At 59.0% G+C, this 27,205-nt stretch overlaps 2 protein-coding genes and 1 long non-coding RNA gene across 3 annotated transcripts; 1 reads left to right on the top strand and 2 right to left on the bottom strand.

Moving 5' to 3' along the window:
- Nucleotides 1-472: 472 nt before the first annotated feature.
- Nucleotides 473-2,219, bottom strand: MYADML2 (myeloid associated differentiation marker like 2). The gene has a single exon (XM_011000194.3). It carries the CDS (start codon nt 2,106-2,108, stop codon nt 1,185-1,187), a length of 924 nt encoding a protein of 307 aa, XP_010998496.3. The 5' UTR covers nt 2,109-2,219; the 3' UTR covers nt 473-1,184.
- Nucleotides 2,220-7,842: 5,623 nt separating this feature from the next.
- On the bottom strand, nt 7,843-14,604 carry NOTUM (notum, palmitoleoyl-protein carboxylesterase). Its single transcript, XM_031469379.2, has 11 exons — nt 14,270-14,604; nt 13,087-13,139; nt 12,910-13,005; nt 12,361-12,421; nt 12,055-12,113; nt 11,564-11,666; nt 10,731-10,922; nt 10,485-10,585; nt 9,814-9,961; nt 8,655-8,702; nt 7,843-8,429 (listed from the first exon to the last, which is right to left on the bottom strand). Exons 1-11 carry the CDS (start codon nt 14,602-14,604, stop codon nt 8,123-8,125), a joined length of 1,503 nt encoding a protein of 500 aa, XP_031325239.2. The 3' UTR covers nt 7,843-8,122.
- LOC135323230 (uncharacterized) lies at nt 11,881-13,016 on the top strand. Its single transcript, XR_010384503.1, has 3 exons — nt 11,881-12,199; nt 12,682-12,747; nt 12,879-13,016. It is a non-coding gene; the product is annotated as an uncharacterized LOC135323230 (long non-coding RNA).
- Nucleotides 14,605-27,205: the final 12,601 nt, after the last annotated feature.

The following is a 27,205-nucleotide window of genomic DNA, read 5'->3' as shown; positions in this document are numbered from 1 at the left end:
GCCAGAGGACCCTGGCCCCTGACAGCTGCCTCCTTCCTCAGCCAGGCTCAGTCTAGGCCCTTCTCTGGCAGCACGCTGAGGGATGGCCCAGGAGCTGCAGGTGGCCCCCGCGCCCTCTGGCCACCGCCTCCTCAGCAGAAACTGCTCAGCGCAAATCAGCATTGGTGTTTATTTCCTGCTCAAGGCTGTGGGCCAAACGAGGTCAAGTGACTGCTGTGCTTGGTTGGCCGGTGGACTGGCCCAGTCTGGGCCTTTGAGTGGGAGAAGCTGGCTGCAGTGTGGGGGACAAGGGCCCCAGCGGGCTCTGGCTGTCAGTGGTCAGGCAAATGAACATTTGAGTGGAGGTCGTGGGCCTGTGAGCACCAGTGAGGTGTCTGGTGCCCAGACTCTGTGTCCCAGTGGCTGCCCCAGGTTGGCTCTCCTCTGGGTCAGGGCTGCCCCAGGCCAGTCCCTCGGGACTCACGGTGGGCACTGCAGAAGCTGCTGCATGGGGGGTGGGTAGACGACGGGAAGCCCCGGGCGTCGGCTCCAGCATCCTTGCTTGGCTTCAAGAGACTGTGATGAGGAGGAGGCTGGCGAGCCATGAGTCCTGATTCCCAGCTCCTTCTCCTGGGGCCGGCCCGGATGCCCCAGTAGGGCCCTCTTTGGGCAGCTGTCCTTCCAGGGTTCCGGGCACTGCCCCACGCCCCTGCGCTGGCCCAGCTCTGGCCCCCTCCTGGGCTCCCTTCCAACTCCTTCCCACACCTCTGGGAACTGTCCCCTTTTCAACTCTGCTTAGGTCACTCAGCCCGAACGTGGGCTCCAGACCCTGGTGGACAGTTAGGGCGGACTCCTTAATCCCAGCCTCGGGGTCCCCATCTGCAAAGCAGGTCATAACAGCAGCTGCTTCAAAGGCTTTTCATGTGTTACACTGCCCAGCACTAAGACAGGGAGTGCCAGCAAAGGGAGAGCGACGGAGACAGAGACAGAGAGGGAGTGGGGAGAGGGGTGGGAGCCGCCTGGCAGAAGCCTCTCCTGCCGCTCTGGCCCCCTCCGCCCCACCCCGAGCGCAGCTGCTGGGGCCACCAGAATTCCAGGCCCGGCTCTCCTGGCTACCTCCCTCTGCTCATCCTTGGGGGTCTGGGTTCACCTGGGTCCCTTCGTGACCTCTGAAAGCAGAGGTGGGTGGGTCGCTGCCTGTCCAGCTACAAGGTGGGCACAAAGCGGATCCTCTGGGAGTAGGCCAGGTCGGCGACGTAGAGGAGCAGGTTGACGTAGGTGAAGGTGGCCACCACCAGCTGGCTGTCCCAGGGACAGCTGCCCGTCGGGCAGTCGGGGGGCCTCCTGGGCTCCCCGTACTTGGGGTCGAAACAGAAGACAGGCCAGATGACCGCAGCGCTGAGGTAGAGGAGCACGGCCAGGAAGGTGTACATCACCACCACGCGGTCGAAGGGGCAGCCCAGGTTCCCTGTGTGTCCCATCACGCTGAGGGCCACCACGGCCACCGTGGCCAGGAAGCACAGGCTGTAGACGGCCACACACCACTGGGTGGCCATGTAGCGCCCGTAGCGGCTGTCGTGGACCAGTGCGCCGAATATGATGCAGGCTACGAAGGCCTGGACGATCTTGAGGAGCCCCGACACGGTGGCCATGTAGCTGGCCACCTGGCCTGGCCGGGCTCGGGTCAGGGCCACCTCTGTGGCGTAAGCCAAGAAGAGGAGCCCCGCGAAGACGCTGGCTGCCAGGCGGAAGTCCCTGGCGGTGCAGCCCTCGGGCTCGGGTGGGCACTCCAGCCGCGTAAAGTAGAGCGGGTAGATGACGGCGGCCGTGGCAGACAGCAGCGTGGCCAGCATGGCGAAGGCTGCCGTGAAGTTTCCCCAGGACAGGCGCAGGCAGCTGTGCAGCCGGGTGAGCTCACAGGCCACCACCAGGACCGAGAGTGCGAAGCAGAAGCCCCAGGCGGCCATACAGAAGGTGCCCTGGACGCCCGCGAAGCCGCCCCGGTGGGCCACCAGGCTGAAGGTGGTGCAGCCGAAGGCCAGCTGCAGCGCGCGGGCAGTGCCCACCGGGGACGTCACAGCGCCCAGGTGCAGGTAGCCGCCCCCGGGGGGCTCCATGGTGCTGCCCATGTGGACGGCCGCGTCCCCGCCGCCCCACACAGCGCCTGGTGGCCCCGGGGTCTCTTCCCTGTGTCTCCTGCGGCAGCGGCAGGTGCCGGCAGCCCGCAGTGGCGGTGACGCGGGGTGACATTGCAGCAGAGCCGCCTCTCTGCCGCCCGTGTGGGGAGGGCCCCCCAGCGCTATAAATAGGTGACTGTGATCAGAGCTCTGGAATAGCAGCCTGCACGCCGGTCCCCATCCCAGAGGAACATCTGACCCTTGCGTCCCACGCCCAGCCCCTGCCCAAACCATTAACCCCTTGGCTGCTGGCACCGCCCCCACCTCCGAAGCACCTGCGTCTGTCGGTTAGTCGCTCCACTGTCAGTGGGAGAGGGGAAGGGAGAAAGGCAGAAAGGGGCCGCCTCCAGGGGCAGCCTGTGTTGGAGTGGGGGAGGGGCGCAGTGGCGGTTGGGGGTTGCTCTGGGAGGGCTGGGCGGGTATTCCCCTGGTGTCCTTCCTCCAAGAGGGCTTGGTTAGGAGCTGGGGTGGTTTCAGGACCCCACCGTCTTGTCAGCTGTGATTCCTGGGAGGTGGTGGGGAAGGGGAGTGGAGACCCCGTGCCCCACTCCCAAGGGTGCCCGCCCTCATTCTGCACAGCCCCAGCCTGACCTGGGAGGTGGAGTTCTAGTTACCATTTGAGGGGGGCACAATGGAGCTCTTTGCTCGTCCCTCCTAAACATGTAAACACTTAGGAAAAAACTCAACCTTCCCATTTTTTAGGCAAAAATATTTAAAATATAGGAAATATCTTTGAAGATTACGTGTTTTTGACTATAAGAGTAGAACCTGTTCAGGCCCAGTCAGGACAGGAACAGGTAGAGGAAAACGGCCTGTAATTAATCTGCCTGTAATTCTGTCTCTTGGCTCAACCGGGATGAACATCTCGTGTATGCTGTTGGCCCTCCACATGCACAGGTTCTCTATTGGGGGGTTCAGTCAACCGCAGATTTAAAACATTCGGGGGAGAAAAACTCCAGAAAGTCCCGAAAAGCAAACCTTGAATTTGCCCTGAGCCAGCAACCATTCACATAGCATTGACTTTGCATCAGGCATCACAAGTCATCCAGAAATGACTTAAAGTCTCCGGGAACGTGAAAACCACAGGGAAACAGAGAGACTGCTACGATGAGCTACCCGCCAATCAACTGGGCAGCCCGGAAGAAATGGGTAAGTTCTTAGAGTCATGCTGTCTTCCAAGACTGCACCATGGAGAAACTAGAAAACCTTAACAGACTGATCACTAATAGAGATTGAAACATTAATTAAAAACCTCCCCCAAAATAGAAGTCCAGGACCAGATGGCTTCATATGTGTATTCTACCAAACATTCTATCTTTCTCAAAATCTTCAAAAAATATTGAAGAGTAGGGAAAGCTATGAGGCCATAAAAATAAAAGATTAAAAAAAAGAAAGATAAAAATTGAAAAAAATAAACGATAAAATTGAAAAATAAAGTCTACAGGAGGATTTGTATAAGTTATATGCAAATACTACGCCATTTTGTACAAGGGGCTTGAGCGTTGGTGGATTTTGTTATCCTGGGGGGTCTGGGAACCAGTCCCCCTCTGACACCAAGGGACGACTGTATGCACATCCTTATGTATATTTCCCCAACTTTTCATTTAGAAAAATGTCAGGTTTACAGAAGAGTTGCAGAATAGTGCAATGAAAATTCACACCTCTTTCTCCCAGATTCGAGAATTATTAATATTTTGCCCTGTTTGTGGTCTGACTATCCCTCTCTCCAGTGATAATTCATAACAAATAATAACATTAATTAATTCTAGAGATACAATAATTTTCCCCTAGATACTTCCACGGACACCTCCTGAGAAGAAGGCAGTTCCCCTACGGAACCTGAACATGGCGATGGCATTTGGGGAACTGAAGCATGATCACCTAGAACACAGTCTGTCTTCAGGTACCCCGACCTGTCCCCAAAATACACTTTATAGCTCTTTGAATTTTTGCTCCGGGATCTGATTGGAATCATGCATCTGGCTGTTGTGTGTGTCTGTTCCCTTTGTTCTGGAATGGTCTCCACTATTTCTTTTCTTTTCTTTCCTTTTTTTTTTTTTTTTTGCTAAAAATACCTTTATTTTCCTTTGAGAAAGTCCCTCCTCTGCTCCATGATTGCATGCAGTCTTTTTTTTTTTAATTGAAATGTAGTCAGTTACAATGTGTCAATTTCTGGTGTACAGCACAGTGTCCCAGTCGTGCATGTACATGCATTTATTCATTTTCATATTGTTTTTCATTAAAGGTTATTACAAGATATTGAATATAGCTCCCTGTGCTGTACAGAAGAACCTTTTCTTTCTTTCTGTCTTTGCACATTTTTTGGTTTGTTTTTATTTGGGGGGCAGGTAATCAGGTTTATTTGTTTATTTTAACGGAGGTGCCCGGGGATGGAACCGAGGACCTCTTTCCTGCTGAGCACATGCTCTGCCCCTGAGCTGCGCCCTCCCCCTCCACTTCTCTATTTCACAACACTGTTGCTTTGAAGAGCCCAGCAAGCAGCCTTGCAGGTTCTTTCGATGTGTACTTTGTTTCCTCGTGGTTGGATCCTGGCTAAACACCCTCGGCAGGAAGACCACGCGGGAGATGTGGTGTGGGAGGAATCTTGGGTGTCAGCCATGCCAGACTCAGCACCAGCTGCTGGAGCTCCCTGGGAAGGGAGGTGCATGCCCTCGGGGCTCCTTCCTGTCCTCTTCACACAAGGAAACAAGCTGCTTAACCTGAGCTGCCTGGTCCCGGCAGCCACCCATCCCCAGAAGGGGCATGTCTGGAACTCTCCAGGGAGCCACGCCCAGACCAGGGTCCTCAGAGCCTCTCCTGGGACCAGATTTCCTGACCCAAGTGCCACGAACCCCTGGGGAAAGCTCTTCCAGCTCCACTGGGTGGGCCAGGCCATGTCTTCCCCTGAAATGCAGCCGGAAGATGCAGGAGAGGGTGAGGGGAGGACCCCGGGCCTGGGTCCCACCCGTTCCCCTTTTCCCAGTTACTCTCAGCTCCTTCTCTGAAAGGCGCCTTCAGAATCTGAGAACAAATCCCCAGCAGTCACCTTTCTTCACTTTGCCGTCCCGGCTCCCTGCCCTTAACTAGGCACAGCCTCCCCCTTATCAACAGCCCTACCAGAGTGATGCATTTTTTACCATCAGTGGACCTACGCTGACTCATCTCCATCCCCAGAGTCCGCAGTTTACATCAGGATTCACTCTGAGGGTTGTACCTTCCGTGAGTCTGGACAAACATGTGACGACAGGTCTCTGCCAGTGCGGTACCACGCAGAGCTGTTTCTCGGCCCTAGAAGCCCTCTGTGCTCCCCGTCTTCATGCCTCCCTCCCCACCCCTACCCCAGGCAACCACTCCTCTTGTCACTGTGTCCATAGGTTCACCTTTTTCAGGATGTCACAGAGTTGGGCTCACACAAAGTGTAGCCTTTTCAGATTGACTTCCTTCCCTTAGTCACATAGATTTAAAGTTCCTCACGTCTTCTCACAGATTGGCAGCTCATTTCTTTCTAACGCTGAGTAACTGTTGTCTGCAGTTTATTTACCCACTCATCTACTGAAAGACATCTTGGTTGCCCCTGTCCGGAGTGTTGTTGCCACTACAGGAATCACACAATGCGGAACTCGTACAGCAGCAGCATTGCCAGAAAAGCCGGGTCATGGGCGAGGAGAGCTCAGTGTGTCCCCTCGATGGCCGCGCCGAGCCCTGCAGGTTGGCTGGTCCCCACTGTACTCGTGGGCCCTGGGCTCCTTTTGCCGCTGGTCCCCCGGGGAAAACACAGAGGCCGGAAGTAGGCTGAGCCTCTTTTCTTCTTTGTCAGGAACATGGGAGGAAGGGTTTATTCACTGGGTGGAATCCCATCGGGCCAGACCCACAAGTGTCGTGTTCTGTGTGCCTGGCACGCCCGAGACACACAAAGCCGCCCTCTGATCCTTTTCATTGGCCTCGGACGGAGTGAGGACCTCTGTGTGTGTGATGTCCCTGCCTGCTGACAACAGACAACAACTGCTGTCCAGCCAGTGCCTCCGGGGCCCCCAGCCCAGCTCCGACCGCAGCACGGCTGCTCCCTCCGAGCAAAGCCTCCCCAGACTGGTGACAGCCAGGCCCCTTTCAAGTCCTCCAGCCTCTCCTCCCGCTGGGAACCCATGGCCGGTGGGTTGCACGGAGATTCCTGTTCATGGTCCTCCTGGGAGGCCGAGGAGGGGCTGCTCTCGAAAACCAGCAGCCGCACTGGGGAACTCTTCTTTCATCTCCAGCGTTTGGCCGCTCCATCCCTGACCTCACCATCTCCCTTGGCCTTGGAGACTCCGTGGGTTCCCCCTGGAGACTGTGGAGAAGTGAGTGGTCCATGGAGGAGACCATGAATGGGTCACTTGGTTCCCCCCGGAGAAGCCGATGCTGGTGCTGAGTGGGCCTGAGTTGGAGCTGAGCACCCGCAGGGCATATCCCCGGTCTGGTGGGGGAGAGAGGACGGCCGGGTGTCTGGCAATTCTCCCCACTCTGGAACAGAGCTGCAGAGGCGGCAGCTGGGGGTGGGGGTGGTTCAGAGGCTGGGAGCGGGGCCCAGGCTGACCTGCTGACTCCTTCCTCTGTCCCTCTCAACACTTCACAGAACCTCTCTGGGCCTCAGCTTCTTTACCTATCATCTGAGTTTATCACAAGACCTACTTGCAGGGTGACAGGAAGGAATCGTGCACCAATGCACGTGGGGCCCCAAATGCAGGGAGAGGAGCACCCAGGGCACCGTGCCCGTTGGCCAAGCCACCTCCAGGGAGGGCCCGTCAGTGTGTCGCCCAAACCGCAGGGGTGTCTTTGACCTGCACCCAACGGATACGCTGGCCCGCGTGCAGTGATGGCGACTCGGGCCCGCCACACAGCATCCCAAAGAGGGTGAAGCGTGACGCCCGTTGCTGACCCGGAAGGTGCCACCTGCCTGCAGCTCTCTGTGGCCCCAGGATGCAGGGTGAGGTGGAAACCAGGCATGCAGTCGTGTGTGTGTGTGTGTGTGTGTGTGTGTGTGTGTGTACACGGGGAGGCCGGGATCCTCTAGAACTGGCCACAGATGCAGACCTGGGGGCCGGACTGGAGGGAGAATGTTCACCCTTCCACTCTTTGCACCTTTCAGATTCTGGACCCTGTGCACGTGTGACCGAGGGGAGTAACAGAGTTCAAACTTCTAAGAAAGTGTTGGCTGGGTAGGGAGCGTTTGTGGCAAAGTTTTGAAACTGGAGGTTGCTGGTGGAGACACGACGTCGTGGACATGGAAATGGTGAGTCGTGCACTTAGAAATGGTTGTGACTGTCACCCAAGAGCAAAATAAAGAAGACAGGGAGCTTATCGCTCCCAGGGGCTGCCTGATGCAGGCCTGTGACCTCTGATTGTGGAAATGGATGAACAGAAGGAGCAGGGGTCAGAGGTCAGGAGGCTCCAAAGTCACCCCCAGTCTCCCTGCTGCCCTTGGGTTGGGGGGGGAGTCAGGGTTGGGCGAGGGGTGTGAGAAGTGGGCAGAGTGTCCCCTCAAATAAACACATCTACAGGGCGAGTCTCTTTTGTTATCCTTTTTTTCATTATTTAAAAAAAATATGTTACAAAACAGTATCATTCACCATATATTTCTTGCTAATTTTCCTTTTAAAAAAAATTAAAGTAATAAAAAAGTCACTTTATAAAATAATACAAAAGGGTGGGAGAGGGTGGGGGCTGGCTGGGAGGTGGCTCCTGGGCCAGGGGCTGAGGGATCTGGTGCTTCTGGCTCCCCAAGGTGGGGGGAGGCGGTGGCGGGGAGGGGGAGCCGGGGGAGGCGTCCCAGGGCCGCAGAGGGGCTGACTGCAGGCCCACCTTCCCCGAAGGCAGGGGGAGGCAGTGCAGGCTGTCGGCAGGTGGGGGGTGTCCAGACCCGGGGTGGGGACGGCCTGGCCACTGTCCCAGGAGGGAAGGAGGGCCTGGCAGGGCGGCCGGGGGCGGGCCCACTAGCTCTCGCTGCTCAGCATCCCGAGCAGCTTCCCGGGCTCCAGGCCCTGCTGCTGTGCCACCTTCTGCACATCGAAGCCCATGTGCATGAGGAACTGGGCCACGTTCATCTCCTGCCCCGTGACCTGGTCCCGGATGGTGGGGCAGGAGGGGTTGCAGTGGGGCCAGGGGCAGCTGTCCACCAGGTGGACTGGGCAGCCCTGCAGGGGGACTTTGCGGGCCTTGTGGCTGTCGTGGAGGCTTCTGTCCCAGCAGTGCAGCGCCCGGGGCAGCGAGGTCCCTTTAACCTGGACGTCTGTCCAGTGGCTACAGACAGAAACCCAGGTTGGGGGTCACTTGGGGAGGGGCCAATCAGGGGACGGCCTTGCTACCGCAGAATCCTTGCTACACAGCTGGTATGTAAGTCGCTTTGAAAGCCCCAGAAAGGAGCCAGAGCCTGGGAGGGCGGAGGGCAGGCATGCTGGGGTGGGGGCGCCTCATGTTTGGAGCAGAGCCAGGGATGCGAGCTGTCCCAGGGCAAGGGCCACTGACCTCCGGGTGATGATCTCGTGGGAGAGGCAGGCAGGGGCAAAGCTGGCCCTGTTGAGGAGAAGACAGCCTGTGAGCAACCATCTCCCACCTCAGCTCCCTGCCCCAGAGCCCACAGGTCTCAGTTCCCCCTGCCCTCCGCCTGGCTACCCCCTCCCTCTTGCCAGGGTGCCAGCCCTCATGCTCCCTCGTCAGCCCTGTCCCTGCTGGCCTCCACATCCTGCTCGGAGTGGGGGCTCTCCTGGACAGGTGAGTACTTTGTTTTTCTTCTTTTTTAAAAAGATTTAAGGTTTTTAAAAAATATTTACTTATTTATTTATCTATTTGGGGGAGGTAATTAGGTTTATTTATATTAATTTTTTTAATGTTAGTTTTTTTTGTTAGTTTTTGGGGGAAGCAATTAGGTTTTATTTATTTATTTTTAGAAGTGATGCTGGGGATTGAACCCAGGACCTCCTGTGCCTGCTAGGCACTCACTTCGTCACTGAGCTATGCCCTCCCCCCGACTTCAGTTTTTGTAGAAGTTTCAGGTTCACATCAAAGTGGAACGAAGATGTAGAGAGCTCCCCTTTATCCTCTGCCCCCTGACACACACAGCCCCTCATGAGCAACAGCCTCCATCAGATGGCATCTTTGTTACAACCAAGGAACCTACGCTGACTCATGACTCATCTCCATCCCCCAGAGTCCACAGTTCACATCAGGGTTCACTCTGGGTGTTGCACCTTCCATGAGTCTGGACAAGCGTGTGATGACAGGTCTCCACCAGAGTGGTACCAGCCCAGCTGTTTCTAGGCCCTAAAAGCCCTCTGTGTCCCCCGTCTTCATGCCTCCGTCCCCCAGCCCCCAGAAACCACTGATCTTCTTACTGTGTCCAGGGTTTTGCTTTTATCAGGACATCACAGACCTAAAATCACACAAGCAGCCTCCCCAGACTGGCCTCTTCCGCTTAGCAGCATGCACGTGGATCTCCTCCGTGTCTTTTGATGTCTCAGTGGCTCACTTCTCTCTCACTCTGGGTCCCACTCCCATCTAGGGGGCCACAGTTCATCACCGACTGAGGGACGACTTGGCCACTTCCTATTTTGCCATCTTGGAGGCCTCTGTTTTTCAGTCGAGGGGTTTACTGCAGAGGGGTCTGAGGGGGATCCCCAGCACTCACGGCACGTCCTTGAGCGTGTTTCGAAGCTCACGGCCCAGGTTCTGGATGTAGAGCCACTGGCCCTCCTGCACCGGCTGCCCCGTGAGGTGCACATTGTCCACAGTCAGCTGGGCCTCATCAAACAGCCACTGCACCACGAACACCGGGCCTGGGGCCAGGGTGACGGCTCAGCTGGGCCCCAGCTCCTGCTGAGCACCCCCCCCCCAGGCCTGGGGTCCCGAGGTGGCAGCCAGGCTCTCCCTGCAGGGTGCCAGCCACCAGACCCCCGACCACAGCACCCTTCCTTGAAGAGGTGTCTTGTTCCACCCCGACCTTGGCCTGGTTCCCAGGGACTCTGCTTTGACCAAAATGTGGTGACAGCGTCCCCCCAAGCGTAGAGCTGGGATGCCAAGGCACCACGCAGGGGCATGGAATCCAGGCTAAAGCACATTCTCAACTGTGGGTGTGGCCGGGTGACCTACCACCCTGGTTTGCCTCGAACCGAGTGGACTTTTTGTGTCAAGACTGGGAAAGTCCTGGCCAAACCCAGATGACTCTGTCACCCTTCCCAGGTGGGGCAGTGGCCTCCGGGCCCTGCCTCCTAGGGCTTGACTCCAGCTGGGTTGTCAGCAGGGGGAGAAAGTCTGGACACCGTCCCTGCCCCCCGCCCCCCGCGCTGCGTGCCCACTCACAGCGCAGGGTTGGGTAGACTTTGTAGCCGAAGAAGCAGTTCCACTCCTCGCCCTCCTTGAACTGGCGCCGGCAGCGCTCTGGGACCACGCCATTCCAGTACCTGGGCCACACGCGGCAGGTTAGCTGCCCCCCGTCTTCCACAAGCTTGGCCACCCGCTCTGCACCCACCCTGGGCCCTCTGCACGGGGGGCCACGAGGCCAGGCAGGGCCCCAGAGTGTGGGACAAGTCCTCCCTCGCGGGGCACCTGATGCCCCGGCGGATGGCCTCCGTGGGAGCGCAGGTGATGGTGTCGATGCAGTCCGTGCGGCGGTACTGCTTGTTGTCCAGGAACCAGCCGGAGTCGGCCAGGCCCCGCACCTGGATGGCCGGATAGCCCAGCTCCTCCAGCTGCTCGGCCACGCGGTCCACGTTCAGCAGCACCCCCGTGGCCCCCGCGCTGCAGGGAAGGTGGGACGTCAGGCCAGGTGGACGTGGAAGGATGCTCACCTCCCACGGAGCCCACCCAGCCCCAAGCCCATCCCAAGGGGACAGGGATCCCCATGCACTCTGAACTGCCAACATTGTCTGGGTTCCTGGCAAGACTCGTGGGCTCATCAGGGTCCTGAAGGCAGAGAAGGGCCGGGGGGGCTGCACTGACCCAGGGTCAGGTCATACCACTTTCTCCCATCCCTCCTTCCCTTCCTCTCTGTTTCCTCATCGGAAAGTGAGAATGACCTGTGTGGCCCAGGCCCCTTCATCTAGTTCTCGGATGTCCCCCTGGGTCCCCTACAAGCCCGCAGTGATACAGTGGCCAACAGGTGTGATCCTGCCTGCAGGAACCCCTGGCCTTGGAGGTACATTGGTTCACAGATAACCCCTAACCAACAACCGAGGTCACTGCAGTCCCAGGCTTCCCTCACATCCAACAACCACGGTTCCAGAAGAGTCCTCTGGACAGCTTCTCCTACACAGCACGTGGGGGCCAAGCCTCCAGGACACCCTAGGATGCTGCTCTCCCCGGCCGCGGGTCTGCCCAGGCTCAGCCCCCTCCTCTCCCTTCCATGGGCACCCTGCCGCCCCAGCCCCAGCCCAGCCCACCTGCTCCCTGCCAGCAGCAGCACCTTGGCCCCGCTCAGCCCTTTGCCCAGAAGCTCGCGCACCACCTCCTGGATGATGAGGGCGCCCATGAAGGCGTACTCGTCTGCACGGGGAAGGAGGATGCTTCGAGTGGGGGCCTGGGCAGAGAGCAAGGCCTCCTACCCCCAGGTTGGAAGGGGGAGGGATAGAGCTGGGGGCCTGGAGGGTCTTCCAGGGGATGAGGCCAGGGGCTGGGGTAGACTGGAGGGAGGTGGATCAGGTATACAAGGCTGTTCTGAGGGCCCTTCCCCAGGGAACACCCAGAAGCGAGGCCCCCCAAGGGTCAGGCCTGCCATGTACAAGCCAGCCAGTGGGTGCTGGAGACGGGCACCCTGGGACACATCAAAGGGTTAGAGGAAGTGACGAGGCTGAAAGTCTGTATTTCCCCAGAATCTCCATCTCCCCTGCCCTGGCTCTGGGAGGGGGAGGGAGGGGGAGGCCAGGGGACTCACTCTTCTCAGACTTCGATGAAGCTCCACTCCAGACGTCACTGGAGCAGTAGGGGATGAAGCTGTGACACAGGGACGACGTGAGCCATGCTCCTCTGTTGCCCGAGGACCCCAGGAAGGACCACCTTCCCCAGGAAGGACTCCTGAGGTTAGGACCCCTGCCCCAGGAAGGATCTTTCCCAGGACAAGATCCTCCCAAGGACAAGACCCCTCAGATGGACTCCCCCCTAAGAGCCCCCTTAGGAAGGACTGTCCACGAAGGACTTCCGTGGACAGGACCCCCAGGAAGGACCCCTTGCCCCTTCTTACACCATGTTGGCGTTCCACCAGTGGGGGTTCTCCTCTGGTTGGGAGGACAGGATCCCCGTGCCTGTGGCCGGGAGGACAGAGGCAGTGGGTCTTTCTTGGGGGGAGGGGGCATGCAGGGATGAGGACGGCAGGAAGGCTGGGGATGTGGGGGTATCCTACTTGGCCCCAGCAAGGAGGTGGGTGGTGACACCTGCCTGAACCAGGGTGGCCAGGGAAGTGGGGAATGGACGAGTTTAGTTACTGCACAGAGTCACCATGGCCAGGATGCCCAGCCAGGCTGTGATATCTGGCATGGCCACTCCACCAACTGCTTTCATTTAGGGACCGACCACGTACCGCTCAGGCACGGTGAGCCCTGGGAAGTTACCTGTGGAATAAGAATGAAGGGTGAGTGTGAGTGCTCCCTACCCTTGGGGGAGGGGAGGGGTGGATGGGGTGGGGCCTCTCTGGGGCTCTAGGGAGTGAAGGAAGGGGGCTTCTTCCAGAACTTCAGGTTGTCAGCCCCCTTCCCCCAGCAGGGGACTCCTGGGCACTCCATGGCCTGCTGACCTGTGCGAGTGCGTGGCCAGTCCTTGGAGCTCATGAGGCGCCTCATGGTGTCATACCGCGAGTCGCAGTTCTCCCGGTTGAAGCAGTACCAGCCTCCTGTGTGCACAGCCACCACCTCAGGGTCCAGTGCCCAGGGGACCCTCGCCTAACCCGCCTCCTCAGCCCCCTGGGACTCACCTTCCAGAAAGAGTAGCCACCGTCGGCTGCCCTTGGATTCTTTCAGGTAGTAGCTGCAAGGGAGGTCGGGCAGAGCGGGTGGTCAGCTTGGGCTGCAGGGCCCAGCTCCGGGGAGGAAAGGGTCATTCCACCTGTCGCCGAGCGCCCGCGCCGCACGGGGGCGCCAGCGGCCAGGCCCCCGCAGAGCGCGCTCGGCCCGGCCAGCATCGGCCAGTCCCGGGAGATGGCGCTCGCGGGGCGGGGAAGGGCGGCGAGGGGCTGTGTGGTCCGTGGAAAATCCCCACGGCCCGCCCCGCGCGGGACGCGCTGTAACTTCGGCGCCCGAGGCCCGGCGCGGGGGAGGGGGTTCTTCACTGGGGCTGGGGATTCTCCTTGGGACTCGCAGTGGCGCTTGGAGAGTGCAAAGCACCCTCGCTGGAAGAGTGTGCGTGGGGCAGAGGCACTGGGGTCGGACAGGCGGGCGTGGAGGGGCGCGGGCGCCACAGAGGCGGGTCGCAGCCGTCCTACCGAGGCCCGCTCTAACTTTGTGTTCCTCGTGTTGTGGAGTCGCTGAGGGCATGGGTGCCCCCAACTCCTCCCCAACCCCCAGCCTCGTATCCTTCCTTCATCTACTTCGGGCTGGAGATGGGCGAATGCCGCACCCCAGGTTCTTCCGTCCCACCTGCGCCCCCTGCCTGTCTCTCCGGCTGGCTGGGATCCCTGGCAGTCCAGGCAGCCGCAGGCAGCAGACGGGGCGAGTCGAGCTGGGGTGGGGGTGGGAGTACGGGGGAGGACTCTCCCCGCCCCGCTGTGTCGCCTCCTCCTGCTGGAGCCAGGGCCACTCTCGGACCGCCATCTCCCCGCCCAGGGACCGAAGGACGCGAGCACAGGGGCTGGGCACCGGTGGCCGAGGGGTCAGTGCCCGGGCTGGCCTGGTACCAGGGCTTCAATCGCTGCCCCACCCCCCGCGCGGCGGGTCGCCGAGCCGGGCCCTCTCCGGGGCCAGCGCCTCCGAGGCTCGACGGGAGCCCTCTCCCCGGGGCGAGCACCGCTGAGGCCAGCAAGGAGGGTCCAGCGCAGAGACTCCGTGCGTCTGGGCGGAAACAGGGAGGCGGTGGTGCGACCCCACTGGCGACAAGACGGCCCGCGGCCCCGGGGCCACCGGCAGGGGCGCGCCGGTCGCGCGGGCGGTTGCGGACCTTACCCGGCGGGGCTGCCGTCGTTGCATGTCACCGACGTGTTGAGCAGGAGGTGCAGACGCAGGTCCTCGTTGAGCTGCTGCGCTGAGCAGGGGTACAGGGACTGCGCCAGGCTCTTGACCTGCGCCATGAAGCTGTCCATGTTGCCCTCCACGGCCGTGAAGTCCAGCGGGAAGCTCTCCACCGGCTGTCCGGCCGCCGGCGCCGCCTCGGCCCGGGGCGGGGGCGGCGGCGGCGGGGGCTGCTGCTGGCCACGGCGCCGCCAGGTCTTCCTGCCCTCGCCGCCCCCGGCCCAGTGCAGCAGGCCCAGCAGCAGCAGCACGCGCACCCCTCGGCCCATGGCCGCGCCGCTCGGGCCCGCGGCCACCTGCGGAGAGCGGGCGGCCTTGAGGCGGCGCGGGGGCGGGGACGCCGGGCCGGGGGTGCCCGGGCCGCGGGGCGCCAGGCGCGCCTGCTCGCTCGCACCGCTCCCCGCACTGGGCCTGGCCGAGGAGGCGCGAGCGGCTTGGCGTCGAGGCTCTCGGGGCCGGGCGCCGTCGGCCTGGGCAGCTCGGGCTCCGCGCGCAGCCGGCCGAGGGCAGCGCAAGGTCTGGGTGCGCTGGCTCCGACCCGCGCCAATGAGCGGCGGGGGCCGAGCCTGGGCGTAGTTTGCGGGGGCCGCGGCGGCCCGGGTGCCCGCGCGTTAGATGTGCCGCCGCCGCCGCCGCCCGGGCTCGGCGGAGGGGGAGGGGGCCGCGCTCGCTCTTTTCTTGGCGGAGGCATCGCCTTTTCTTCCCAAACCGCAAGCCTGACAGAGGGGCCTGGACTACCCCGCCGCGGCCGCCGGAGGCGCTCCCGGCCCGGCTCCGTGGGGGGCAGCGCGGCCCGGCGGCCCCGGCGGCTCATTCACCGCGGCCAGCCCGGCGCCGCCGCCCCCGCCCCCGGGCGGCTGGAAGGGGAGGCGGGGGGAGGCGGGCGGGGGCCGCCGGGGAAGGAGCGGGGCTTTTCCGCGCGGGGGGAGCTCCGTCCGCCACGCAGCCGGCCGAGCCCGTCGAGCCGGGGACTCAGGGGGCGCGTTCACCTGAGCCGCCGGGGTCCCCCTCGCCCCCCTCCGCCCAGGGCCAGAGCAGCCCGCGGGCGACCGGAACCCCGGGCCGCAGCCCCCACCCCGAACCGTCCCGGAGCCCCGCGCTCACCGCGGCCGGCGCGGGCCGCCCCGCGGCCCCGACTCCTCGGCGTCGCTCGCCCAGCGCCAGCCCGCTGGTACGCCCGGCTCGGCTGCCTCCCCTCTGGCGCTGGCGCAGAGCCGCCCGGGACTTTTATCCAGCGGGGCCCCCGGGATCAAAGCGACGGCGGACACAGGGCTCCGCGCCGAGGGGCCGGCAGCAGCGGCGCCGGGGCCTCCCGAAGGAGCGGACAGGTGTGGCGCGAGGCCCCGGCGCCCTCGGCGACCTGCGGGAGGAACCGGGCGCCGCGGCACGGCGCCACGGGGGAGTCGCCCTGTCCCGCGCCTGGGTGGACAGAATCTGAGCGGCCCTCCGAGGCAGCGGGGGCAGACGGGGCGCTGCCACCTACTGAGGTCGGTGGGCCTCGGGGTGGGGTCCTGGATCCTCCCCGCGTGCACCCTGGCTTCGTGCCTCCCTCCTCCAGGAGGATCCCCAAGAACCCCTCCCTCCCCAGCCGCCACTGGGGCATGGGCAAGGGTCGAAGAGCTGCAGGCTTGATCTCTGTTCAGTGACCTCCGCCCAACGTAGCACCTCTGCTCCATCATCTCACCTTCCCAGCGTGCTCACTGGTGGCAGAGGAGATGCCTCCTCAGAAATCAAAATGGGGTGGGGTGCAGGTGTTCACTTGGGAGGCTTCCGCCCTGGCCGGCTGGGTGGACGAAAGAAAGAAAAGCATTTATTCAGCCTCCACACACTCCAAGTACCATCGGCAGCTTTGGTGGACCCCTCATTCCCCTCCCAGCCGCAGCTCCGTGAATGTCATCACGCCATTTTAGAGACAGGGAATAGGTCTTATGGAACTGAGGTCTAGAACCGGGGCGGGGCTCCCTGAGCCCCCTCCTAGTCCAGGGCAGTGGGGAAGCTGTGTCCCCTGGGAGGTACCTGCAGCCCCTCTGGGGCAGGAAATTAGAGGTTGCGGGAGTTTCTGGCAGCAACGGGGACCCCGCTCCTGCGTTCCTCCTGCCCTGTTGGCCCCGACCACGGTCCTCACCAGTCCTGGGGCCAGTATCGAGCTGCAGGTTAGAAAGTTACAACACCCACCCTGCACACCACACAGCAGGCCAGGCTCTTGGAAGACACTCCAGGAGACCAGACAGGGCCCTTGAGAGCTGTTGGGTGAGGTTTAAGCTGGAACTTAAGCCTCAAAGCTGAAGATCAGGCTGAGGTGCCCTGGAGGTCGGCCTTGCCTGGGGTCACGCAGTGAAGGAAAGGGCAGGTTGTGAAAAATACAAGTCCTCCCCACTGGCACTGGGGAGCAGCTGTGCACCCATCTTCCTGATGAGGGAAACTGAGACTCAGAGACACTAGCGGAAGAGTGGACGGGGAGTTCTGTTCATCTGGAAACTCACGCCGGCCACCCCCCTGTAGTCAGGCCATCGTAATGGCCACGTGTGGGGCTGGCCAGAGGCAGGCACTTCAAACAAAGGTCCCCCAAATGACAGTGTCCCCCTTGCCCCCGGCTACCTAGGCATCGGGAGAACCTGTCCCAAGAGCCCTCTACCTCTGGGAGCCAGTTATTCCAAGTCCCGGGCAGGGAGGCTCTGCTGCCAGTGGGACGTCATGCCTGCCTAGGGTCGTGCTTCCTGCTGACCTGGCTCCCAGCCATTTCCTGGCAGGGAGATCCTGCGCAAGGCCCGCGACCTCTCTGTGTGCCTCCATTTCCTCTTCTTCAAAGCGGGGCAATGACCGTTCCTCCGTCAGAGGGCGGCCGTGGGATCGCGGGAGCCCATGCGTGAAAGCGCTCGGCGCTGCGGTGTCGGCCGTGATGCCGGCCAGTGGAATTCCAGGGCAAGCGGGGAGCATAGCGCTGTGCTCGCTGGCATTGCTGGAAGGAGTTCTAGCCTGCACGTCGACCAAAATGAGTTCCCGCTTGGTTGATTCCATGCTGCGGGCAGAAGTGAAGTGGCTTCTCCAGCACACCCCTGTCTTGCTGTGTCTTGCCTCCTCGTTTCCCCTCTGATGAAGCTTGGACCTCGACCCCTACCCTTGGTGGCGACAGCCCACAAGACCCTGGGCTGTTCACATTTTGCCCTCCTCTTGACTAGCACAGACTGGCTCTGCCTTTGGGCTCCATTCCCCCAGGGGCCAGCTCTGCCTTGTGCTCCTCAGACTCCCCCACTCAGAGTTTTCAGCTTCCAAAGTCTGGAGGGGGCCGTTCCCGAGACAGAAGATCCTTGGAGCCACTCAGGTCTGGGTCTCGGCTTCCAGGCTGCCTGCAACCAGCCCAGAGGCCACTAGGACCCTGAGAAGTGGGTTGAAAAGCAGCAGGTCAGAGGCCACCTCACACTCACTCAGATGATCAAAAACATGGGCAGCAACAAGTGCTGGTGAGGACGTGGAGGACCTGGGCCGGCATGCTGCTGGTGGGAATGAAAAACGGTGCAGCCGCTGTAGGAAACAGTATGTTACATGCAGAATTAGCACATGACCCAGCAATTCCACTCCTGGGTATGGTCTCCAAAGAGATGAAAACAGATGTTCAAACGAAAGCTTGCACATGGCTGTTCACAGCAGCAGTACTCACTTCAGCCAAAAGGTGGAAACAACCCAAACGTCCACAGCAGATAAAATGGATAAACAAAATGTGGTCCATTGATACAGCGGAACTCCGTTCAACCATAAAAGGGAACAGAGTGCTGACACGTGCTACACGTGGGGGAACCTGAAAACACACGGCTAAGTGAAATGCGCCGGACGCAGAGGGCCACATACCCTAGGATTGCATGTGCATGAAATACCCAGAGCAGGCACATCTGCAGCGAGAGGAAGCAGCTTGCTGGTTGCCAAGGGACAGGGAGGAACAGAGAGTGACGGCTAATGGATACAGGGTTTCTTTTGGAGGTGATGAACATTCTAAAATTGATTGTGATGATGGTTGGACAACATTGTGAATGTACTGTTATAGAACTGTACAAGTTAAAGTGGTTGTATATTATGAATTTTACCTAAAAAACCCCCAAACACCAATGAGGGCAGCAGGCCGGGTCTGAAGCATCAGGTGACTGGGGAGGTGGGATCAGGTGAGCGGAGTGTAGGGCTTGGAACGTAGTGGGCTCACCCCGCCCCGGAGAGCCCCTGCTGGGGCATGGGATGTATGTGCCTCCCCGTTCCCTCCGTAGACGGATGTCTGTGGGGCTCCCACACTGCAGGGCGCATCGGGGGACCGGGAGCCCGACCTCTGCACGTAGGGCCTGGCTCTGCCCCCGCTGGGTCTCTTGAACTCCAGGTCTGTCATTTGTAAGGTGGGGACCAGAATAGTGCCTGCCTCCCAGGGTTCTTGGGAACATGAAATGAGGCCAGCAACCATGGATCAGTGACAGTCATTACTCCTGGGTGCTGGCCGTCCCTCAGGGACCAAGGGAGACTGAGGTCCTGGGCATGGCAGGCTCGTGGAATGTCTGGAGAGCAGACCCCAGAGCTTGGGGAGGAGAGGCAGGAACAATAACCCACACTGCCTCATTGCCATGCTCCCGTGGACATCACAGATGCTGGACGTGGCACCCGCCCTTCTCTGCCGGCCCCCCCCACCATTGCCCTGTGCAGGGTGGGTTCTGTGTGGTTCCCGCCTCTCAGCTTCCTGGCTTCCATTCAGGTGGGTGGCAGGTGCTTCCAGCCAAGCTTAGATCGCATGTGTGCCCGGATGCAAAGAGGCCCAGGAAAGTGAGAGCTCAGAGGGAGCCTCTGCCTCTTTCAGAGGGGTGTCCCAGACAGAGGATGGAGGTGCAGGGGGCGAACCTCTGTGGGGGAAGATACAGAGACAGGAGCAGAGTTAGCCGACGGGAGTTGGGGTCCACTTGTGGACATGTGCCCAATTGCTGGGAAAGGGGTTTCAGAGACGGAACATTTCAGGACACATGAGCTAGGGCCCGAGTTGGGGCAGGCCTGGAGTCCAGGCTGGCCAGCGGGCACTGGGGAGGAGGGGGCAGTGGGTGCAGTGATGCCGGGGCTCCCACCTGGGACTGGGCCTTCAGGGCCTCAGGACGTCCAGCAGCCCCAGCCCCAGTGTCCCTGCCTGGACTTGGGACTGCCCTGAGCCACGTGGTCCGCCCCCTCCCGGGGATCCCCGAGGGCCCTGAGCCCAGGGCTACCCTGGGCCACAGCTGCTGCCTGTGTCCTGTCTGGGGCCCCCTGCTGCCTACTGGCCTCAGACGCCCCGCCTCACACACCACCTGGGCAGCTCTGTGTCCCAGCTGCTGGCCTCTGAGGCCCAAGAGGGCAAGGGAGTGAGGCAGACCACTTCGCTCCCCACGGCGGCTGGCTCTGAGAGGAAGCCCTGCTCGCCTACCAGCTGAGGGTCCGTCACCAGCTCTGAGCGGGCAGGGGCCTCAAGCCCAGGCTGTGTGGCCGCAGAGCTTGAGCCCTTTGGGTCTCCCCAAGCCCCCTATCCGTCTGCAGGAGCCCCTCTCACCTCACATCCCAGGGCCCTGATGAGAAAAGCCCCTAGCCTGGAGGGGTCTCATGCAGAAGCAGGGGAGGGCAAAGCCGGGAACACCTGGTTGGTCACAGGCCTTCGTGGACAGCTCTCAGGCCTGATACCAGAAGACACCCTCTCCCGAGAATCAGATGGCTGTCAGCAGCCTTGGGGTCACTTGCAGAAGGGACCCACACACCCCTCACCCAGGACTGAGAGCATGTGGGAGTCAAGGCTGTCTTCATTGAGTGGTGAGGGCCCCTGGGGCTCACTCTGCAGCCCCTCATGCCAGTGAACAGAGGACGCATGAGGTTCCCTGGCCCCAGGCTCAACTCCTGGGGACCCTGGACCCTACTGGTCATTTGTAAGGACCTGTCCACCTCTCAGTACCTCTGCCCCATCTCACCCTTCCCACACAGCCCCGCCTGGCTTGTGGGCAGTCTCAGCAGAGGGACCCTCAGCTGACCTGAGCAAACTGTGGAGCGTGGGTTCACCTGGGTCTGCTGGGAATGGCCACATTCCAAAGCTGGGGGGAGGAAGGGGATGGGGATGGGAGGGGCTGTCCACACCTCTGTGGAGATGGAGCTTCTTGGGGTGTCACGGAGCATCCCCAAAGTGCCAGGTGTGTTCCTCACTGTGCAGGTCAGAGGGCTTTGGGGAGGTCAGGCTGCCCCAGGCCCCGCGGGGAGGGCGGGACACCTCCTCCTTAGCTCTCCTAGCTGCTGGCTCTGCCGAGCCCTAATGAGCTCCGGCTGGTTCCCATCCCTGCAGCCCACTGGTCCAGGGAGGCCTGGCTGGCCATGTGACCTTCGGCCCGCCCCACTCCCTCCCTGTGATCCGCACGTGGCCTCTGGGGAGGCAGAAGCAAACCCTCAGATCTGCCACTGGGAACCTTTCAGCGCCAGCAACTTCAAAGGGGGCAGCAGGGCGGCGGGGGCGGCGGATGCTTCTCTTAAAGGGCCACGCCACTTTTTAATTTAAAGCAGATCCTGGGAACAGCTGTCAAGCCGCCACTGCCTGGGAGGGAGCACTCTGGCTGGGAGGAGTGGGAAGGTGGCCTCCCCTGCCCTGTACAGACCCCACTGTGTTGGCGTCCCAGGGCTGGTTAGAGGGCGGTGGGGGCCGCACTGAGCGCTCGCTTACACCCCTTGCAGGGACACCTTCGCCATCCACCTGGGGGCCAGGATCCATTTCCTAGAGCAGGACACCAAGGGCCCAGCAAGCCCCTGAATCCAGCGTGCTGATTCTTCTGCCATCTGGTAGGGGGGGCAACTTAGACATGCATTTGGGGAAATCAGCAGTGTGATCTCTCCTGCTCGTGTGAGGATGAGCCGAGGTTCTCACCTGCCCAGGTGTCTGCCCTGCCTGGAGGCCACCAAGTGACAACAGCGTGGGGCAGCCCCACGCGCTGATGCCCTCACAATCACACACTTGCTCACCGGGGTCCTGTCCCAGGCTTACCTGATGTGGGTGAGGTGGGGGGATGATGTGATGTCAGGAGGGGAGAGAAAATGGAGACACCTGGCAGAGGGCAGCAGGTGGGATGGGATCAGGGAGGCCCCCTGTGGGTGACACGTGGGCATAGCCCTAGTGCTGTGAGGGAGCTGAGGAAAGTCTTGGGGAGCGGGCTGAGCGTGCCGGCACCCAGTGACAGAGAGCAAGGACTGGCGAGGCCGTGCGGTGCGGTGGAGGGCAGTGAGGGTGGACAGCAGGCGGCCACCAGGACCTTACGTTTCACTCCTTGGCTGTGGAAAGCCACCGCCGTATTGATAACACAGAAAATCTCCTGAAAGACCTGTCTTGGAAAGCAGATTTTAAGCTGATTAAATTTAAAATGCAATTTTACCACAATTATGTATATATTTGCATATGTATATTTCCAATGCATTTGGCTGGACTGTAAGCAGGGCATGGGGCAGGGCCCTGCCTCCCAGGGTCCAGCTCAGAGGGGCCGAGAAGCCACTTGCTCTGAGAGGGAGCCACGCATTTCCCAAGGGTTCAGGTGGGAGGAGATCGGTTCCCAGGCCAGCCCAGCCAGGGGATTTTTACCCTTAATCTGTGACCTGAAGTCCTAATGGAATGACAGTTGGAAACGTTTTTTGGAGAACACAGGCTTGGTCCCACTAGGGATACCTGGAAACCCCCCCCCACCCCCACCCCAGCACTCCGCCGGGGCCTGGGCAAGGCTTGAAGGGACTCTGTGCAGCCTGGGTGAGGACCCCAGCCTCACCTTCTGACTGGGTTCAGGGCTTCCTACGGCCACCTGGGGGAACTGCTGCCTGGGATGCTCTGTCTGGCTCCCTTGCCTGAGCCTCCACCTCCCTGGGTCTAGTTTTACCGACAAAGAACACAGGTCCAGGCAGCTAGGAGGTGTCAAAGCTCCAGTCACTGTGGGCAGGGGAGCCTGGACCTCACTGCAATCCACTCCCAGGGCTGCCTGGGTGCTGTGACCGCCCATATCACAGGCTTTGTGCTCTGGATGTACTGTGTGTAGAGGGGAGCGGAGTTAGACCTAGTCCCAGAATGGGACACGTAGGCTGTAGAGAAAAGAACAAAGAAGGTATGTTCTTTGTCACCTATTGTGGAAGAAGGAAGGAGAGAAAGAGCCTGCACCTCTGTCCACTTAGCATGCTCATCTCTGCGGGAAGAAAGGCAGAAAGGCTACCCTAGAACCTGAAGCAGATGAGTTCCCCCGGGGGCGAGTGAGAATGGATGAGGAGAGATGATCCTTTTCTGGATATGTCTCTTCTTATACTTTTAACTTTTCAATCCAATAATATTTAAATAAAATAAGAAATATTTTTCATAATCAAAAATAGAACATTACATTAAAAAAAAAGAAAAAAAGACCTTAAAATTTAGTAATAGATTAACTTAGGTGTCAGATTAACATAATCACACAGAAATAAAGAATTTAAGTAATTTTCTGAGGACAAAAATACCTACAAGGAGGCCTTGACATTTCCTTAGTAGGTCTGGTTGGTGGAAGGAATTCTGAAGCTATTTGGAGGGTATTTTGGAACAGAGCAAGTTAATAAATATAGTAATACTGCTGGAAAAAAGGGTTCTCACTGTGGAGAAAGGGTATCAGTGGAACCATGTAGGTTTCCCATATTTTGTAGACTGAAAATGGTTGACTCTTGGCAAGTTCATACAATTCCACCAAATGTAAATATGGAAGGAGGGGAGAGCAGAAAGAAGACTGAGGTTTGGTTTGAAGTGAGAGAGATTTGGGCGAATTCAGGATGCTAGCTCTGTCCCCCAAGAGGGGCCTACAAAGCAGAGGCACCCCAGTAGCAATGAGCACATTCAGCTCCAGATCTTGGTTTCTAAATCCCATTCCCCTCCAAAAGGGTCCAGGGCTTCCTTGAGAAACGGTGCATTCAAGGGCTGGGAGAGCCTAGGACGCCTTCTTGTGGCAGAAATGAGGAAGTGCTGGGAGAATAACAAAAACACCTCAAAAAGATGCAGGAAAGATGTCAGTGCTACAGGTGGTTGTAGAGTCGCTCAGTGTACGGCGTCACAGGTAGCTCTCCCAACGGCATATCACGGCTTGGTGGTGACGTAAGGAAATGCCTGCTTCTTAGAAAACACCTCCTTCTTAGGAAACACATGAAGTGTTTAGCCACAAAGGTGCACTCTCCATTACTCTCAGGTGGTACAGAAAAATTTTTATATGTACGTGGACAAAGAGAGAGAGAGATGGTAAAGCAAATGCGCGACACGTAAACAACTGGCGCGTCTGTCTAGGAGCCACACGGAAGCGGGGGAGGGTGTAGCTCAGTGGCAGGGCACGTGCTTAGCACGCACGCGGTCCTGGGTTCAATCCCCAGTGCCTCCACTGAAAGTAAATAAACCTTGTGACCTCCCCTCTCAAAAAGAAAAGAAAAGAAAGAACGAAGATACGAAGGAGGTCCTTATACTGTTCTTGCAACTTCTGAGTTTGAAATAATATAAAAGTAAAAAGTCACTCCCCCCCCCCAAAAAAGAGGAGCACGAAAGTCAGCTTGAAGGGGGTCTCACCGGCCAAATCTGGGTCAATCTGAGCATCAGAAAGAATCACTGAATTTAAAAAATCCATTCATTTGTATTAATACTTCAGAATTTAAAAAATCTTGACCAAAACATGCCTATTAAATGTAGAGGAAGTGACAAGGTTGGAAAGTTGTGATTTTGCAAACATAATTATAACGGTGGATGTAGGCAAGGACCATCAGTTGATGCTAAAACCACTGGGCAAACGGTTATTGGAAACACATCACACTTATGCTCTCAAAGAATTGCCCCACACACAGCTTACTTAGTCTACGAGGGACCTAGACCGTGGAGGAACCTGCAGACCTCATCTTCACCAAGTGTTCAGTCTGTGCGTCCACACTAGGGGCACAACCTGATATCCTGGACTTCCTGAGGGGCTTCATCTACCCCACCTCACTGCCTCAGATGTTTAACTCCAGGAAACTATCAGGCAGCTCCAGCCTGCGGCCTCTAAATAATGCAAATGTCATGAAAATTCAAAACAAAACAAAAGATGGTGGGGCCGTGGTAGGTTAAGGGAGTGAAAACAGATTCAACGCAATGTGACAACCGGCTGTAAAGGACCATTTGGGGACAACAGGGGAAATTCTAAACTGGACTGTGTATTAGATAATATTATTGTGTCCATGACTGCATGGCTGTTGGGCATGGTGACTGGTTACGATTGAGTAGGAGCAGGTCCTGGGATTTTTGGAGCTGCTGAACTATTTGGAGGGAAAGTGCCTGGATCTCATCAACTTACTTTCAAATATAAATACACATGCTTGTACAAATGCAGAGAGAAAAGGCTACTGGGACAAAACGTGAACAGTTGGTGCACCTAGGTGAAGGTGTAGAAAAGAGTTAAAGCAGCGATTTATCGTATTAAATTTTTAGCTTTTTGGGGCTTTGACGTTTTTTGAGAGTTTTATTGAGATGACTGTAGAGGTACATGCAGTTATAAGAAATAGCAGAGAGCAAGCCCTCCTGTATTTATGTACTTTCTTGCAATGGTAACATTTCGCAAAACTAGCACAAAATCCCAACCGGGATAGTGCCCTGAATACATTGCACCCATGTTCCTTCACATGCATATCATGCTGTATCCAGTCTTATCCAGTGTAGGTCCCTGGCGCTGCTCTCCCATAACCCCGCCTCCCCTAATGTCTGGCAACTCTTACTGTGTCCTCGATTTCTAAAATGCTGTCATTTCCATGTTATATAAAGAGAGTCACACAGCATGTAGCCTTTAGGGACCGGCTCTTTTCACTCACCCAGTTTCCCGGGAGACTCACCCAGGCTGCAGTGTCAGCAGTTTGTTCCTTTGATTGCCGAGTGGTGTTCCATGTGTGGATGCGCCACATCCTTTAACTGCTCACCCGATGAAGGACATCTGGCTTCATTCCAGCCTTTGACTATTAGATGAAGCTGCTGTGAATGTTAACATGCAGATCTGCCTTTTTTTTTTTTTTCCCTAAAATCCTTTGTCAAGGGCTGACTTTCAGTACACTGCAGTGAGGGAGCTGCTCTGCTGCATGGGAAACCCTGACCCAGAAGCAGGTCATCTACCAACGGTTTAACACCAGGTTCCCCATGAATGAGCAGTGCGTGATGGCCGAGGGGGTGGCCGTCTTTCTGCCCACGCCTCATGTTCCACGAGGAAGGGCTCTCCATGGGACCCTGGTCCCGAAGATCTGTCATTTTTTAAGATAGCAAATTGGGAAAGAAAAGTATGAGCTGCAAAAAGAGGCTGAATGTACTACAAGAACATTAAGGAAAGTCTCCTCTTTTGGGCCTCGCACACCTCCCAAACATGACCTCTGACCCCACAGTCAGCTCCGTGGTCTCTGCTGTGATCACATCCTAGACCCTGGGCGGCTCAGGTCTATGCCATGGGGAAGGTGAGAGTCCTTTCTGCTGTGGTGTGTGGCTGGTTTGTCAAGCCACCGGAATTTTTGGCTCCGGTCTGAAATAATCCCCTGTCCCAAGGGAGCCTCTGGAGGCTGGTCAAGTTGTGGTCCAGCACCCCAGGGCTCCGAGCAGCATCCAGGGAGCATCTCTGGGGCTTGTCTTCACGGGCGCCTCACGGGGTCTGGTCTGTCCTGCTTGGTCTTCCCTAGGTCCAGTCTAGCCAGGCCACTAAGGGAGGTGGCTCTGCTCTGCCTCCCCACCTCCCACTGCCAGTGCCCAGACACAGACCCCACTAAGCCTGAGGCACCCCGCCCCCTCCAGGCAAGAATCAGCAGCCAGAGGGGAAGGCACACACTGGGGGACCGCGTGTTCATCTGCCCCCATCACTAGTCATTCCTCCCACAGATGTTGGCAGAGCATATGCCCCGTGTGGGGTCTGCTCAGAGTGCATGCACAGTGCAGGCAGACAGGGCTGCCCTGCGTGGAGACAGCCCTTAAACAAGTGAGCAGGCACAAAAGGCCCGTCCCAGTGCCGATGAGGCTCTGAGGAAACCCTGAAGTGCTGAAGAGGCCAGGTTGGAGGCAACTTGCGATGCGGAGGGGTGGCTATCACAGAACTGCTCATGGGGCTCTGATGGGCTGCAGGGTGGGTGGGAGAGCCTGATCAGGCAGTGGTCAGAAAAGCCCCAAAGGTGTCTGTTCCAAGGCCAGTGTGCTCAGCTACACCTGGATGGTAAGACCCACGTGAGCAGGTAGGAGGGGGCGGGGCAGGTTAGCTGGGGTCCTCTCTGAGCCAGACAACATCTCAGGGGAGGGGACTGGCCATTGGTGGTGGTGCCATGTGTGTGGCTTGGTGAGGCACTGAGGTTGCAGAGTGCTGGATGGGCCCATTGGACTGTGAGGCAGATTCTGAGGGGTGGCCCTGGAGCTGTAGCTACCCTGAGGCTTTCCCATTTTTTCCAGCATGCCTGCAGGCATCTGTCAGTATGAGGATGCTCCTGAGACGGATGTGTCAGCTACACGAAGGCCTGGCAACACCCACATCGGAGGGGTGTTGGGATCCCACACGCCCCTCCTCCGTCCTCCCACTGATTGGGGAGGCTGGAATCAGGGGCCAAGTTCTACTGAAGGGTTTGGCTGCCGGTAGTGAGGGCACAAACAGTCAGAATGCTCATCGCAGACTTTTACTGAGTCTGCTCTCGGGTCTGGAGTTTCCGGCCCGCCTTTCCCCGCAGCCGCCTCCCGGCCTTCACACCACCCCACAGGGCTGGCAGCCAACCACTCCGCAGAGGTGCGGGGCCTCACTCCACCCCTCTGGACCACAGCGGGTAGGAAGGGGGACAGCGGGGCCAGGACGGGCCGGCAGGGACAGGGAGCCCAGGACTCGGCGCGCTCAT

The sequence above is a fragment of the Camelus dromedarius genome, chromosome 16, assembly GCF_036321535.1.
Source record: "Camelus dromedarius isolate mCamDro1 chromosome 16, mCamDro1.pat, whole genome shotgun sequence".
Lineage (NCBI taxonomy): Eukaryota > Metazoa > Chordata > Mammalia > Artiodactyla > Camelidae > Camelus > Camelus dromedarius.
This window is presented reverse-complemented; position numbering and strand designations above follow the sequence as displayed.